The sequence below is a fragment of the Heptranchias perlo genome, chromosome 29 (genome assembly GCF_035084215.1).
Source record: "Heptranchias perlo isolate sHepPer1 chromosome 29, sHepPer1.hap1, whole genome shotgun sequence".
In the NCBI taxonomy this organism is placed as follows: Eukaryota; Metazoa; Chordata; class Chondrichthyes; order Hexanchiformes; family Hexanchidae; genus Heptranchias; species Heptranchias perlo.
Window position 1 is genome coordinate 32,635,330 of NC_090353.1, and position 15,414 is coordinate 32,650,743.

General features: G+C 46.8%; 1 protein-coding gene across 2 annotated transcripts in view; it reads right to left on the minus strand.

The window, feature by feature from the left end:
* Positions 1–15,414, minus strand: part of LOC137299580 (CUGBP Elav-like family member 4) — a 314,894-nt gene that overhangs the window by 142,809 nt on the left and 156,671 nt on the right. For both annotated transcript variants that reach the window (XM_067968429.1, XM_067968428.1), the window contains exon 3: positions 4,206–4,254. In XM_067968429.1, the coding sequence (XP_067824530.1) occupies positions 4,206–4,254 (49 nt within the window). The remainder of the gene's footprint in view (positions 1–4,205; positions 4,255–15,414) is intronic.

The following is a 15,414-nucleotide window of genomic DNA, read 5'->3' on the forward strand; positions in this document are numbered from 1 at the left end:
CCTACTTAACATTTTCCAATTTGCTTCTAATTCTGAGCGTTGGAGCTTGGGATAGGTTTATTCCACACTCAGCCAATCTCAATGCCTAGCAACGCCACTGAATTCAAAATGGAAAAGATACTCCTTGAGTCAGCATTCACAAAACCGAAATTCAACAAGTACAAATGTTCACCAAAAAGAGAGTAAGAAACAAAAATAATATGATGACTAAGCACAGCCCCAGAACACTTTCCAACTTTACAATCTCCCTTTGTATGTAAGAAGTGACAGCACTGGCTGCCGGCTGGTATATAACAAGCAGCCTAGCACAGAAAAAGCCTCTCTGGGACAGGACACGAGGAAATCTCTATCAGTTTTAAGATATAAAAGCTTTGCTGTAGACCCCTAGCTGTCTGAGCTCAAGCTGTGTTTGCCTGCCTCAACCTCACAAAGAAAAAAAAAACTAATTTACTTTGTCCTCTCGGGCTTTCAACAACAATAAATCATCGCACTGCTCAAAGGCTACAGAAGGGAAAAAAGTGGAGAATAACACCCCACAGAACCACATCATGAACAAAGCAGCTCTGGATGATTCTGTCCCGTCAAATGATGACCAAAAAGCAAGCGCAGTGATAAGGACTTCTCACTGGAACTGGAAGGTCAATTTGAAAGGCCATGCCTGATTCTTTCCATCCTGTCACCTCCCACGACTGAATAAAGCTATCTGGTTTTTATTCCCTCCCTAATTTACAGCTGGTAACTGCTACCGTACAACTCGCAGCACAGCTGCACAACCAAATATGCTGTTGGCAATAAGTACAATTTGTAATCTCATTTTTTAAAGGAAAATCTTCCCGTTTTTTCTCCCCACTTCTTTGTAGTTTCCCCACTGGCTTCCTCAGATGCTTTCCGTATCCATCACTGGATTTGCTTTGCAGTCTTCTGGTACAGAGCTCCCGAACACAACGTTGCGTCGAATCTACCCCTGCCTCAAGAATAAGAATCCGGACGAGACTGACATTTTATAATATAGAAAATACCGGCCTCTTATCCACCAATTTATGAATTCATTGAGCGGCATAGTTGGACTGAAGGATAAGGAAAAGAAATTTCTTTCCTGGGGAGGGGACGGAGGTCCAGGGAAATTCCAATCTACCTGGGACAACCATTTAAAAAAAAATTTCAACTCATACACCACAATGTTGAAACAAACCCTAATATTACAGTAATGAAGCTACTCAAAAATCAGGAGCAGTTTTATTACCATATGAACTCTATGGCTCTTAAGTTTGCTTACACACAACAGTCATTGCACGCTGAAGTAATTCATAGTATGTGAGATGTTTCTGAGATGTGTTAAGGCACTGTATAAATGCAAATTTTTTTTTTACATACAGGTAAACACCATAAAATTCAAAATAAAAAAGTTAAACACTCTGCCCCAGAGTTTCTTTGGGGCCTGAGACGCAATCTCTCCGTAAATCGCCCGAGAGCTCGGCAGAGGCGGAGGAAAGTCAGGTGGGACCCAGAAATGGTGGGTCTGCACCCAGGAGAGGACCAATCGACAATCTGCAATGGCGCCTGAGGCGGGCAGAACTTCTGTCCATCCCAAATATGGCCCCTGATGTCACGGGAGGCGGGACTGGTGGGAGGACTTTCTCCCCCAATGGAATTCCTGCGACTCTCACATCCTTTCCACCCAGCAGGGTCCAGCATCCAGGTCATCGTTGGGACAGAACTGGGGGTCCTAACAAGGTCTCCAGGCCAGGTCCCTGGCCTGGAAGGTCCCAGGAACTGCCTGTCCCACATTGTTCAATCAGGCCGCTTACAAGGAGGGGACAAACCCTTTCAAAACTGCAACTTTCAGGGCCCAGAAGCGTCCCCCTCCATGTTGCCAACCAGCGACCCATCTTCCCCCCCCCTCTATAGTGGGTGCTGAAGATGCACATACACTGACATTCATATTGTAAGGAAAGAATCTGAAATTAAATCTAAGAGCTCTCTTCAATCATCGAATAAATCAGAACAGTAAAACAACAATCACATCCAAATGGGAAAATACATCCAGGGCACAGTATCTGTTAATATATCTTCCTAAACAAGGCAGAATTTTATGTAGTTATTATAACAAGTGTCGTGACTAGCACTTTCAGACTTACACCTCCAGAGTTCACTACACGGCCTCTTTACTCTGAGAATACTATTGATTTAAAGAAGCCAACCTGCCAAGTTCAAGGTTTTAACAAAAGAATCACATTTGATGCTGTTGCTAATAACACGCAAACAACTTATCTCAATAATATTTTTGTGTGTGCGTGAATTTTTGTGCTCATCGAGATGGTGCTGTGGAATTGGATACTTCCCAGTCTGGGCACCCAGAAAAATGTCCCAAGACTACAGATGAAATGTGAGGAAGGTGAATTATATTAAGGCAGGTCTGGTATGGCACAATTAATGTAAAGCTCTCTCTGCTTCAACCCAACGATGTGCCTCCGCCTCAACCAAAGAAGAGCTCCCTATTGCACCAGTGAGTTATTCACACTTCCCACACCTACCACACCACAGAAAGAAGCTATTCAACCCATCGACCTCGATTTTAACTCGAGGCGGGATTGATGGGGGGGTGGGGCCTGGGCGAGCGACAAGCTGAGGCCTGGAGCGATGTCAGCTGCGGGGGCCCCATTTACATCTAGAAGATCGGACTCCCGAAGGAATCACGGCCTGGTAAGCGAGCAGGAGTGGGAATTCAAGCGGCAGGTGGCTGCTGCCGGGGACCCGCGGGAATGTTCCCCAGCACAAGATAAGTCCACCAGCGAGCTCCGGGGTTGGGGGGATTCCCCCTCCAAGGGAGGGGGGCACTGCCCGCTGTGAGTGTGGGCAGGCTAATTGGCCATGGGCGGAAATAAATATCTGGGCCAAACACAGTCCTGTCCTCACCCTACCTCCACACATGAGCATTTGTTCAGCAGGGGTCACTACGTAGCAACCAGGACCCTGTAACATTTCCCCTTCCCAAGCCCAGCAGCAGTGAAGCCAGTTGTATCATCCCTATCGCCAACACATCTGAGATCAGCTAACTCAACGCAGGCCCGGGGTTAAAACTGGAGTGTTCCTGTATACCGTAGATCTACACTGGGGTGGTGGAAACAGATTCAATAGTAACTTTCAAAAGGGAATTGGATAAATACTTGAAAAGGAAAAATTTTCAGGGCTACGGGGAAAGAGCAGGACGGGGTGGGGAGTGGGAATAATTGGATAGCTCTTTCAAAGAGCTGGCACAGGCACGATGGGCCGAACGGTCTCCTTCTGTGCTATATGATTCTAAGATGCTATAGTAGCTTTCACTGACTGAACCAACAACAACAACTTGCATTTATATTGTGCATATATTAGCGAGAAAACCATCCCAAAACGCTCCACGGAACCATCGATGGAGCCCCAATTTGAAACCTTATATTAAGTTTAATTAAAAATTAATATTAAATATGAGTAACGTGTCATAGCACTCAAACCCCAGCAGATACAGCTACCATGGTGATGGACCACAAACTCACTTTGCCCCAAAATTTCCACGCTGCCAACAATAAAGCACGTCAGCCAGGTATTCACCATTAATAAAGACACGGTTTGCTCCAGCGGCTCAGTGGGTAAACGCACTTCCCGTTGCAGTACTGAACAGTGCACGATGGGAAGGTTCCATATTTGATCTCCACTCTGCTGAGCTAGCTGACCTCAATTCTGGCAACGGTTGGGGTGCTACGATTGTTCTCAGCGTCCTTGGTTTTGGGGGAGGGAATAACCCACGGTCTACATTCCCGATTGCTATCCGGCGATTCCTGTGGCAAGGAGTGGACGTTAGATAAGGACAGTGGGGTGAGGGGTGAGCAGTGCACCCCTATAACACCCTCCCATGGACAAAAAGCCTGGAAGAGTGGGCAATGGGGCGATGTACTGGAGGGCTGATGGTGCCTCTGCAGTCTCGTATCCCAACGAGAGTCTGCACCTCCAGCAGAGGAGGGGGGGAGGAGAAAACTGAAAGAAAAGAGCCGTTGATAGTGCAAGCATTAAATCCACACTCAACCCAACACATTAAATTTACTTCAGTCATTGTCTAATTAGAATATTAAGGAAGTCACCGATTTTCCCAGTGACTGATATCTCCCCCTCGATAAACTATCAGTTATAATTAGCAAAGAAGGAAGCTATGGAGTAATGAAGACAACTACCTCCTCGACTCTCACTGTCAGCAGGCTTCACCTGAATGGGTCGATTCATCTGGAAGATAAAAAAAAAAGGAAGAAGAATTGGAGATTAGAATTTCTATTGAAAGTAGCATCTTTAGCGAGTTATCAATCACAATGTCACTTCAAGGCATCGGCTGCACATTTCAAATCTTTGACAATGTCTTACTTTGCAAAAAAAAAAGAATCCACAATCCTTGCTGCAGTGTTACATGCCAGACATCACCATCCCCACTTGGGGGCGGCGGGGGGGGGATATGAACGAGATTTGTATTGAGTTAATAAATGTTTTCTTCAAAATATATTAGCTGGGGGCTTCTAATCAGCTTCCTTCAGGAATAGTGATTGATGGGCACAACTGCTGGCCGTCTTACCAGCCGATCACGTCCCTCCAGCCCTGGGTCTACTGTCTCCTGAGGCTTGGAAGGGGTGTACATCTGGGACTCTGTGGCTCGGTGTTAGACATGTAGCAGGGAAGAAGTGCGTTGTCCCATCGAAACTCAGAGGCAGGAGCTTCCCCATAGTTTGGTGGGTGAATGCGCCATCTGAGGGGGAGGTTACCGAGCTATACAGACCATGGATGTCCACGGTTCAATCCCCGGTCTGTGCTGATCTGTCCGATTTCAGAAAACCAGGGTGGGGAGATTCCCTCCTCTTTGGGGGTTGAGTTCCGTCAGGGCGGGTCTTCCGTCAGCCCTTCCGTATCTGCCCAAGCCCCGGGGGCTCCTTCCGTATCTGCCCAAGCCCCGGGGGCTCCTTCCGTATCTGCCCAAGCCCCGGGGGCTCCTTCAGTATGCACAGTGGGCTCCCAGCGGGATTCCCATCATTCGAGATGGAGCCCGCCAGAGCAAAGCAGCAGAATCCCAGCATCGCTGCTCCGAGCCTCAGCTGAGTCTGGGGCCTACAACAGGTTAGTGTTGGGGGCAAAATGGAGGTAGAGGAGGTCGCTGCAAGGCTCTCTCCCTACAATGGGGCATCTCAGGGCCGTTCCCACCGTTTCCCAGGGTCCAACGCCACCTTCCCCATGGCAGCCCCCGGGGAAGCGGCAGTATCTGCGGCGGGAAAGGAGGAAAATCCACTGAGGATCTCAGTCCGCATCCAAACACGTGGCGAGCAGGGAAGGAGCGGGCAGTGGCACTCCTAGCAGGGAGAGGGAAATTCCGGTCAGCAATCGGCTTCACCGTCCCAATTTCTAGCTGTTTCTTCCATGATCCTGCCTAATTTTGTGGAGGAAAATACCCTCCCCACTACCACCACCCCCCATGCCAGTATCAAACACTCCGAGGTCAGCTATAGCAGAAAGATGAAGGGCAAAGCTCCCTCTGTTCTGCCCCAACAATGTGCCTCAGCTCTAATCTCAGAAAGATGTTCCTGACTGCAGCATTGTGTCATTTTTCCATTTCCCACATCAGCCATCCTCTGATCTTCCTGAGTTAGGAGAAGCTTTATCCTGGAATCTACTAGGAGGTGGTTTCAGAGTGATCGAACTCATTTCATGTTGGATCCATAAGGACAATAGACAAGGGAATTTTTCATCCCATCAGTCTAGGCTAGATTTGAATCCAGGTGCCACCATTGATGAACCAGTGTCTGACCCATTATATCATCCAGCTCCCCGTTACATTTTGTTGGGGAGCGGAGAACACAGTCTGTGATTTATGGATTGGTACTCACACATCCTCGGAAAAAAACAATTTCAATCTGACACGCGTCAACCTTGGCTCAGTGAAAGGACTCCTGCTACTAAACCAGAAGGTCATAGGTTCAAAACCCCACTCCAGGACTTGAACACATAATCCAAGCTAACATTTCAATGTAGCAAGTGAGGGAGCGCTGCATAGGTGGAGATGCTGTTAAAGGGCATCTCAGATGGATGAAAAGATCCCATAGCAATATTTGAAGAAGAACAGGGATTGTCCTGACCAACATCAATCCTTCAAACCAAAATAAGTGATCCCTCAACTTATTGCTGTTTGTGGGACTTTGCTGTGTGCAAATTGGCTGCTGCATTTTCCAAATAACAACAATGACTACATTTCAAAAATATTTAATTGGCTGGGATTTACTTTTGGATGCCCTGAGAATGTGAAAGGAGTATTATAAATATATGTTCTTATTTTCAGTCCTATTAATAGAACAGTTTGGGCTGAATAATCCCAATCAACGATTAGTTGACACATTTTGCCAGGTTTACCGCTCAAATTACGTGCAGTCACCTCTTCCCTGGAACATGTTCAATGAGTTACATAAGACAAGCCAAGGATGAGAAAAGGCTATCCATTAAGGCTCATCTCACTAAGATCCTAACTCTTCCATTATAGCATCCAGACACATTTTTAGTGTCACTAATGTTCATTTGTTCAGTATCAAAAGCTACATACAGAAAGTTATTCTTTTCTCCTCACAGTTCTTAGTCTCCATGCACCACAAACCATCCACAACAGAGAGGGCAGTGGCTTGTTCTAAGGCCTCTGCCACGAGATGCGACAAATAGAGTGGCCCCAAGATTCCTGGAGCCCCGCTTGGTCACTGGGAGTGCGCTGGGGCAGGCCTTCCACCTGCCATTCTGCCCCGGCCCTGACTCTGTCCCAAATCGCAGACCCAGGGTCATTTACATGAAGGGTCAAGTGCCCACTCCATTTCTGGTGTCTCCTGGGTCTTGACCTTGTAGAAGAGCTAGATATTTCCCAGTGTCGCCTTGTCCCTCAATCATGGGAGTGGGCCATTCCGGACAAAGATGGATTTATTTTTTTTAAAGTGCAATTTCACATTTGACATTTTTGTAGTGGCAATTATTAATATTTTACCAACATACTCCTGAGGATCCTTTGTAAATACTCACACAATCCCAGAGACTCCCTGTAAATAAATACTACCACACTCTTTGGGACCCTCTGTGAATACTAACACACTCCCAAGGACCCTCTGTGAATACTAACACACTCCTGGGGACCCTCTGTAAATATCAACACACTCCCGGGACCCTCTGTAAATATCAACACACTCCCGGGACCCCCTGTAAATTTCAACACCTCCCAAGGACCCTCTGTAAATACTAACACACTCCTGGGGACCCTCTGTAAATATCAACACACTCCTAGAGACCCTCTGTAAATATTAACACACTCCTAGAGACCCTCTGTAAATATCAACACACTCCTAGAGACCCTCTGTAAATACTAACACACTCCTAGAGACCCTCTGTAAATATCAACAGACTCCCGAGGACCTTCTGTAAATATTAACACACTCCTAGAAAGCTTATGTAAATACTAACACACTCCTAGGGACCCTCTGTAAATATTAACACACTCCTAGGGACCCTCTGTAAATACTAACACACTCCTGAGGACCCCCTGTAATACTAACACACTCCTGAGTACCCTCTATAAATACTAACACACTCCCGAGGACCTCCTGTAAATATTAACACACTCCTAGAAACCTTCTGTAAATACTAACATACTCCTAGGGACGCTCTGTAAATATTAACACACTCCTAGAGACCCTCTGTAAATACTAACACACTCATGAGGCCCCTCTGTAAATATAAACACATTCCTGGGGACACCCTGTAAATACTAACACACTCCAGGGGACCCTCTATAAATACTAACACACTCCAGGGGACCCTCTGTAAATACTAACACACTCCCAAGGACCCTCTGTAAATATTAACACATTCCTGGAGACACCCTGTAAATACTAACACACTCTAGGGGACCCCCGTAAATACCAACACACTCCCAAGGATCCTCTGTAAATACTAACATAGCATAACACAGCAGCCAATTGCACACAGTAAGGTCCCACAAAAGGAGAAAATTGAAATGATTGATCAGTTAATCTATCTTTTTTGGGGCTGTGTTGGTTGAGGGAGGAATGTTGATTGACCAGGACACTGGGAGAACTCCCTGCTCTTCTTCGAATAGTTCTGTGGGATCTTTTACTTCCAGCCGAACCGCCAGAACGGGGCTTCGGTTTAATGTCTCATCCAAAAGACGACAACTTCTCAGAGCAGTGCTCCCTCAGTACTGCATTGGACTGTCAGCCTAGATTATGTGCTCAACTCCTGGAGTGGGCCTTGAGCTCATTGTTATAAATAAGTGGGTTAATCTCTCCCTTAAAATAGCCGACAGAAGAAAAGCATCCTACAAATACATTAAGAGTTTGGCCACTATTATCGTCAACTGGCAATTTCCAACCTACAGAGGCTTATATATTCGATGTGCGTGAGCCGCAGAGAAACAAATGAAAACCAGAAGAGTTTTGTTAATCATATTCAACCACAGTGAGTGAGAACACAAATCTCCACATCAAACAGTACTTAGATATGGATCTCAGAAGTCCTAAGGGAACACTGACCTACCCTGCCTGCTGCTGTTGCCTCCAAAGAGTCGCAATACAGTAGTGGGAAAGATGTGTTTTACTGACATTACAATCCCATAAACACTTCTTCAAGGAGAACTCCATAATGGCTTTTCAAAATGTCCTAATAATAATCTGATATATGGGGAGCAGGAAGGGATGGCTTCGTTTAATGCTGATTGTGCCCAGACTCACCTTGAAAATGACTAACCCAGAGCCAGAAGATTAGCCCATAAATTCACTCGTCGTAAATACTCACTAGGACTGCCTGGGAGTGCAGCAGGTCTGACGTTCTTCGGTAAGGGTCTATGCCTGCAGTGTAAGCCTCGGTAAGGACTCAGTCACCTCCTTCCTGATGATCCTGCTGCATCCTGTCACAGCTTACAGAGCTGGATTGAATCTAGGGCTCGGCACTGTCGCTACTGGCAGAGTACTGGCTCTGTGGGCAATGACCCACATTCTTGCAACAGCAGTTACGCCGTCTAGAAATGCTATGTTTACACAGTCAATTTATTTTTGGTGTGTTTATTACCTTCAGATTTATGCTTTCCAAGTATTTAAAAGTTATAGGATACAGCCCATGAGCAGCTTTCATTCTCTTCACCTCCCCCCGACCCCCCCGGCCCTTACCCTCCTCTCATCTCCTGATGCTCTGACTCCACGGTTGCGAGCCATTCTAGATACCTCAGAGGCCAATCTCTGGGTGAGCCCAGACAGTGAGCGTCAGCAGTCTATTTGACCGCAGGAATCACCGTCCGTACCTGCCGTCCACGCACGAACACCTTCCAACAGGGATCGCTGGATAGTGACCAGGAGCGGGGATCCCGGTCAATCTTTCCCCTCCTGCACTCAGACCATTTGCAGAAACTCGACTGCTCGCCTCCAAGTCAGAAGGTCGTGGGTTCAAGTCCCACTCCAGAGACTTGAGCACAAAATCCAGGCTGACGCTCCCAGTACTGAGGGAGTTCTGCACTGTTGGAGATGTGGTCTTTCGGATGAGACAATAAACCCAGGGCCTGTCTTCCCTCTCAGATGGACGTAAAAGATCCCATGGCACTATTTCGAAGAAGAGCTGGGGAGTTCTCCCCGATGTTCTGGCCAATATTTATGCCTCAACCAACATCACTAAAAACAGATTATCTGGTCATTATCACATTGCTGTGTGTGGGACCTTGTTGCATGCAAATTGACCGCTGATTTCCTATATTTAAGGTAATTGGCAAAAGAACCAGAGGCGAGATTAGGAAAAAATATTTTACGCAGAGAGTTGTTGTGATCTGGAATGCACGGCGATGGAAACAGATTCAATAATAACTTTCAAAAGCGAATTGGATAAATACTTGAAGGGGCATGGGACTAATTGGATAGCCCTCTCAAAGAGCCAGCATAGGCACGATGGGCCGAATGGCCTCCTTCTGTGCTGTATCATTCTATGATTATAACAGTGACTACAATTCAAAAGTACCTCATTGGCTGTAAAACGCTATGGGACGATCTGAGGTCGTGAAAGGTGCTAAATAAATGCAAGTCTTCCTTTTTTTACCACTCCAACTGAGATTAATCAACTCAGCACAGAATAAGGATCTAACCTAGGACCTTCAGACCTATATGGCTCAGCACCACACCAATTGGTGGTGCATTTATTTACTAAGCCATTGGTGAGGCTCCATTTTTAGTTTATTTTTCTTGTGCCATTGGACAACACCCCCCATCCCCGATTCCCCCCCCCAAACAATGCAACCCACTACAGAAAGTACCACTAGATGCAAATACCCAGACACACATGAATCTCAGCTCTCCTAGATAAATGAGAAACAGCACTCTGGGGCTTTCAAAAGATTATGACACATATAGATGTGGAAAGTTGTGGATTCAAGCTGCACTCTGGGACTTGAGCATACAATCTAGGCTGGCACTGAGGGAGCACTGTTTTGCCGGAGTTGCTGTATTTTGGATGAGACATTAAACCAAGTCCCTTCCTGCCTTTTCCAAAGGTCCAGATTTGTGCTAAAGATCCCATGGTACTATTCGAAGAAGAGCTGGAAGTTGTCCTGGTGTCCGGCCAACATTCCTCCTCCAAACACCGCCAGCAAAATTAACTGGCCATTCATCTCACTGAGACCAGAATGAGTGCTACAATCACCCATAACAGTGCCTGCTCCTCAAAGCAATTCATTGTACGTAAAACGCTCTGTGCCATTTCTCAGATATGTGATAAGGTGAGGAAAGGCCATTCAGACATCTTGGCACATCCATTCAGTAAGAACCAACATTTCTCCCATTGTAGACATTATAGGGGTGAAACTGGTCTCGGGCGGCAGTGCAAAACATAAGAACATAAGAAATAGGAGCAGGAGTAGGCCATACTGCCCTTCGAGCCTGCTCCGCCATTCAATAAGATCAAGGCTGATTTTCGACTTCAACTCCACTTTCCCGCCCGATCCCCATAGCCCTTGATTCCCCTAGAGTCCAAAAATCTGTTGACCTCAGCCTTGAATATACTCAATGACTGAGCATCCACAGCCCTCTGGGGTAGAGAATTCCAAAGATTCACAATCCTCTGAGTGAAGAAATTCCTCCTCATCTCAGTCCTAAATGGCCGACCCCTTATCCGGAGACTATGTCCCCTAGTTCTTGATTTTCCAGCCAGAGGAAACAACCTCTCAGCATCTACCCTGTCAAGCCCCCTCAGAATCCTATGTTTCGATGAGATCACCTCTCATTCTTCTAAACTCCAGAGACTATAGACCCATTCCACTCAATCTCTCCTCATAGGACAACCCTCTCGTTCCAGGCGATAGCCCATTTTACACTCCACCTGATTTCTATTGAAGTCAATGGAAATCAAAATGGTGCAAAAACAGTCCGCCGATTCGCTAACCCCCCATTTTGCCAATTTTACCCCCTGGCATTTCTTAAACGCTTCCTGGGCATCAGCTCCACTCCCCAGCCACTGACCCCATCCCTCTCCCTGCCCACTCACTCAGGCTGAATCATTGGGGTAGAAATCTGTCCTGAGCAGTCGTACAATATTCAGATCTATCGAAGTCAATGGAAATGTATATCGAGACGGGGCGCGTAACGGGCAGCCAATCCGATACCGTGCCCGTTTTGCGCCACCGCCCCAAAATGTACTTCTACACCAACATGTCTTCTTCAACCCAGAGTTCAGCTTCAAATCCCACTTCCTATCCACAACCAAAATTTCTTATTTTTAACTGCAACAGCACCCACCTCACTTCCACCACTGCTGAAACCTTTATCCATGTATTTTGTCACCTGTAGACTTGATTTATTTAATGTCTTCCTTACTGATCACACACCTTCATCGTCGCTGGGTCAAAATCCTGGAATTCCCTTCCTAACAGCACTGTGGGAGAACCGTCACCACACGGACTGCAGCGGTTCAAGAAGGCGGCTCACCACCACCTTCTCAGGGGCGATTAGGGATGGGCAATAAATGCTGGCCTCGCCAGCGACGCCCACATCCCATGAACGAATAAAAAAAAAATCCATCAGGAACTGCAATTCTTCCAAAGCTCTGCTGCTCTGTACCTTGTCCTGCACCAAGTCCAACTTGCCTATCATCCCCATTCTTGCTGATCTACACTGGTTTGCTGCCCGCCAATCCACTGAATTTAAAATCCTCATCCTCATTTTCAAATTTCTCCATGGCTTTGGTGCAGCCTCCCTCTACAACCTTTTTATGTCCCCTCCCGCACCCTTCGATAATTCAGCTCTGGCCTTCAGTGCAAGCCCCTTCCTCTTGCCCCATCGTTGGCGGTAGTGTCTTTGGCCACCTTGGTTCCACGCTCTGGAACGCCTGCCATAAGCCCGCTGCCTCTTTACCTCTCGCTACCAAGTTTTCGGTCACCTCTCTAAACTATCGGAGTTGACTCAGTGGTAGCATTCCCGCCTTGAGTCGGAAAGTACTGCGTTCGAACCCACGCTCCAGACAGTCCCAGCGAGTGGAGATTAGAGCTCCAGCTCTGAATTCTAGGTTGACATCCAGCGGGATACTGGAGTCCGGTGAGTGTGGGTGGCCCCCCCCGCTCATCGTATGGGTTGTGGGAGCCCATAAAACTCTCCTGCCTTATAGGAATAACCCCCCCCCACAATCGGCTGATATAAATATGGTTACGGCCATGGAAGGAGTGTTCACGTCGTGGCTGTTAATTGGTCCGTCAATCCTTCCAAAGGAAGAGTGTGAAGATACGAAAACAACAATAAACTCTCTTACCACCATTCCTTTTATTCTTTTCTCTCTTCTGTGAAGTGCCTCAGGACGCATTCACCATTAAAGCTACTACAAAAATGCAGGCCGCTGTTGTAAGTAGATTCCAAGTGATAATCACCCCTTGCGCAAAGAAGAACGTCCTGACACCAGTCTTAAATTTGCCTTGCGCCATTTTGAACCTGCGTTTCCCGCCCCTGTGCTCCTGTCACGATTTTGTTTGAGTGCTTGAAATCGTTGTTCTGACTGTTTCCATTGGGAACTGAGTGCTCCTGGGGTCCAGTTGCAAAATGGCCGCATCAGCGATTGCAGTGCCTTGGGATACAACTGACACTGATCAGAAAGGTCTCTGGTTTGATCTCCATTCTGCGCCGAGATAACTGACCTTCGCTGGGACAATGGTAAGGGCACTGCCTGAGAAAGGGAGCTTAACATCAGCCAGGGGTCCTACTCCTGATCACTAACTAGCGACCCCTCTTAGCAGTAGGCATACTGAGATGTTGGTGGAGGACAGAATCAGGCTCAACATGATGCTCCCTGCAGTCAAATAGCCTACCGACACAAACTATCAAGCCTCACACAAGATTAAGTGCCACCTGGGCAAGGTACTGCATGACGATTGATAAGTGTAATCATATTCCAGCCTTCAGGAGGGGAGGGTACTGTAGCCACAATTAAACAAAAAAGTTTTACAGGGCAAGCTGTTCCTGATCGATTCAGGAATTAAGCCAATGAAGGTTGCTGGTCCCTACTCCCCACCAGGCCAGGTGACATTACCCCTTTAAATACAACTAAAATTCTGTGAAACTATTTGTTAAACCGTGGTTTCAGGTTAGCAACAACTATTACCGTCAGATGTGTGATAAATGGAAGGGTCCTGATTGCAAACGGACGCTCCCAGTATTAATTAGTCTCAAAAATAGTAAAATACGGAAGTCAATCTATCACAGAGAAACAGTAATTATAATCAGCTGGATCTAGAAACAAGATGGAAAGAAAACAGGGAAGAAATCAAATATTATATAATGTTTGGTTTTTATTCGTTCATGGGATGTGGGCGTCGCTGGCAAGGCCGGCATTTATTGCCCATCCCTAATTGCCCCTTGAGAAGGTGGTGGTGAGCCGCCTTCTTGAACCGCTGCAGTCCGTGTGGGTGACGGTTCTCCCACAGTGCTACTGATGCTGGGTGGTCCATCTGTTTTTATTCTTATAGTGCCTTTCCGTGGCGAGATTGTACAACTGAGTGGCTTGACTAGGCCATTTCAGAGGGCGATTAAGAATTGTGGGTCTGGAATCACATATAGGCCAGACTGGGCAAGGAAGGCAGGTTTCCTTCCCTAAAGGACATTAGTGAACCAGATGGGTTTTTATGACAACTCGAATTGAAATGAAGAGAAGTTATGTTAAACTTATATAGAACCTTGGTTAGACCACACTTGGAGTACTGTGCACAGTTCCGGTCTCCAAATTACAAAAAGGAAATAGAGGCAGCGGAGAAGGTGCAAAAAAGGTTTACAGGGATTATACCAAAACTGAGAGGTTATACCTTTCAGGAAAGACTGAACAAGCTCGGGATCTTTTCCCTAGAAAAGGGAAGACTGAGGGGTGACCTGATAGAGGTCTTTAAAATTATGAAGGGGTTCGATAGGGTAGACATAGAGAAGATGTTTCCACCTGTGGGGAAGTCCAAAGCTAGGAGTCATAAATATAATATTTTCACTAATAAATCCAATAGGGAATTCAGGAGAAACTTCTTTACCCAAAGAGTGGTTAGAATATGGAACTCGCTACCACAGGGAGCAGTTGAGGCAAAAAGCATAAGAGGAAATTTTTATTTATTCGTTCATGGGATGTGGGCGTCGCTGGCAGGGCCAGCATTTATTGCCCATCCCTAATTGCCCTTGAGAAGGTGGTGGTGAGCCGCCTTCTTGAACCGCTGCAGTCCGTAAGGCGAAGGTTCCCCCACAGTGCTGCTAGGTAGAGAGTTCCAGGAATTTGACCCATGACCCATTCAATGATGAAGGAACGGTGATATATTTCCAAGTCGGGATGGTGTGTGACTTGGAGGGGAACGTGCAGGTGGTGTTGTTCCCATGCGCCTGCTGCCCTTGTCCTTCTAGGTGGTAGAGGTTTGGGAGGTGCTGTCAAAGAAGCCTTGGCGAGTTGCTGCAGTGCATCTTGTAGATGGTACACATTGCAGCCACAGTGCGCCGGTGGTGAAGGGAGTGAATGTTTAGGGTGGTGGATGGGGTGCCAATCGAGTGGGCTGCTTTGTCCTTGATGGTGTCGAGCTTCTTGAGGTGTTGTTGGAGCTGCACTCATCCAAGTAAGTGGAGAGTATTCCATCATACTCCTGACTTGTGCCTTGTAGATGGTGAAAGGCTTTGGAGAATCAGGAGGTGAGTCACTCGCCGCAGAATACCCAGCCTCTAACCTGCTCTTGTAGCCACAGTATTTATGTGGCTGGTCCAGTTAAATTTCTGGTCAATGGTGACCCCCAGAATGTTGATGGTGGGGGATTAAGCCATGGTAATGCCATTGAATGTCATGGGGAGGTAGTTAGACTTTCTCTTGTTGGAGATGGTCATTGCC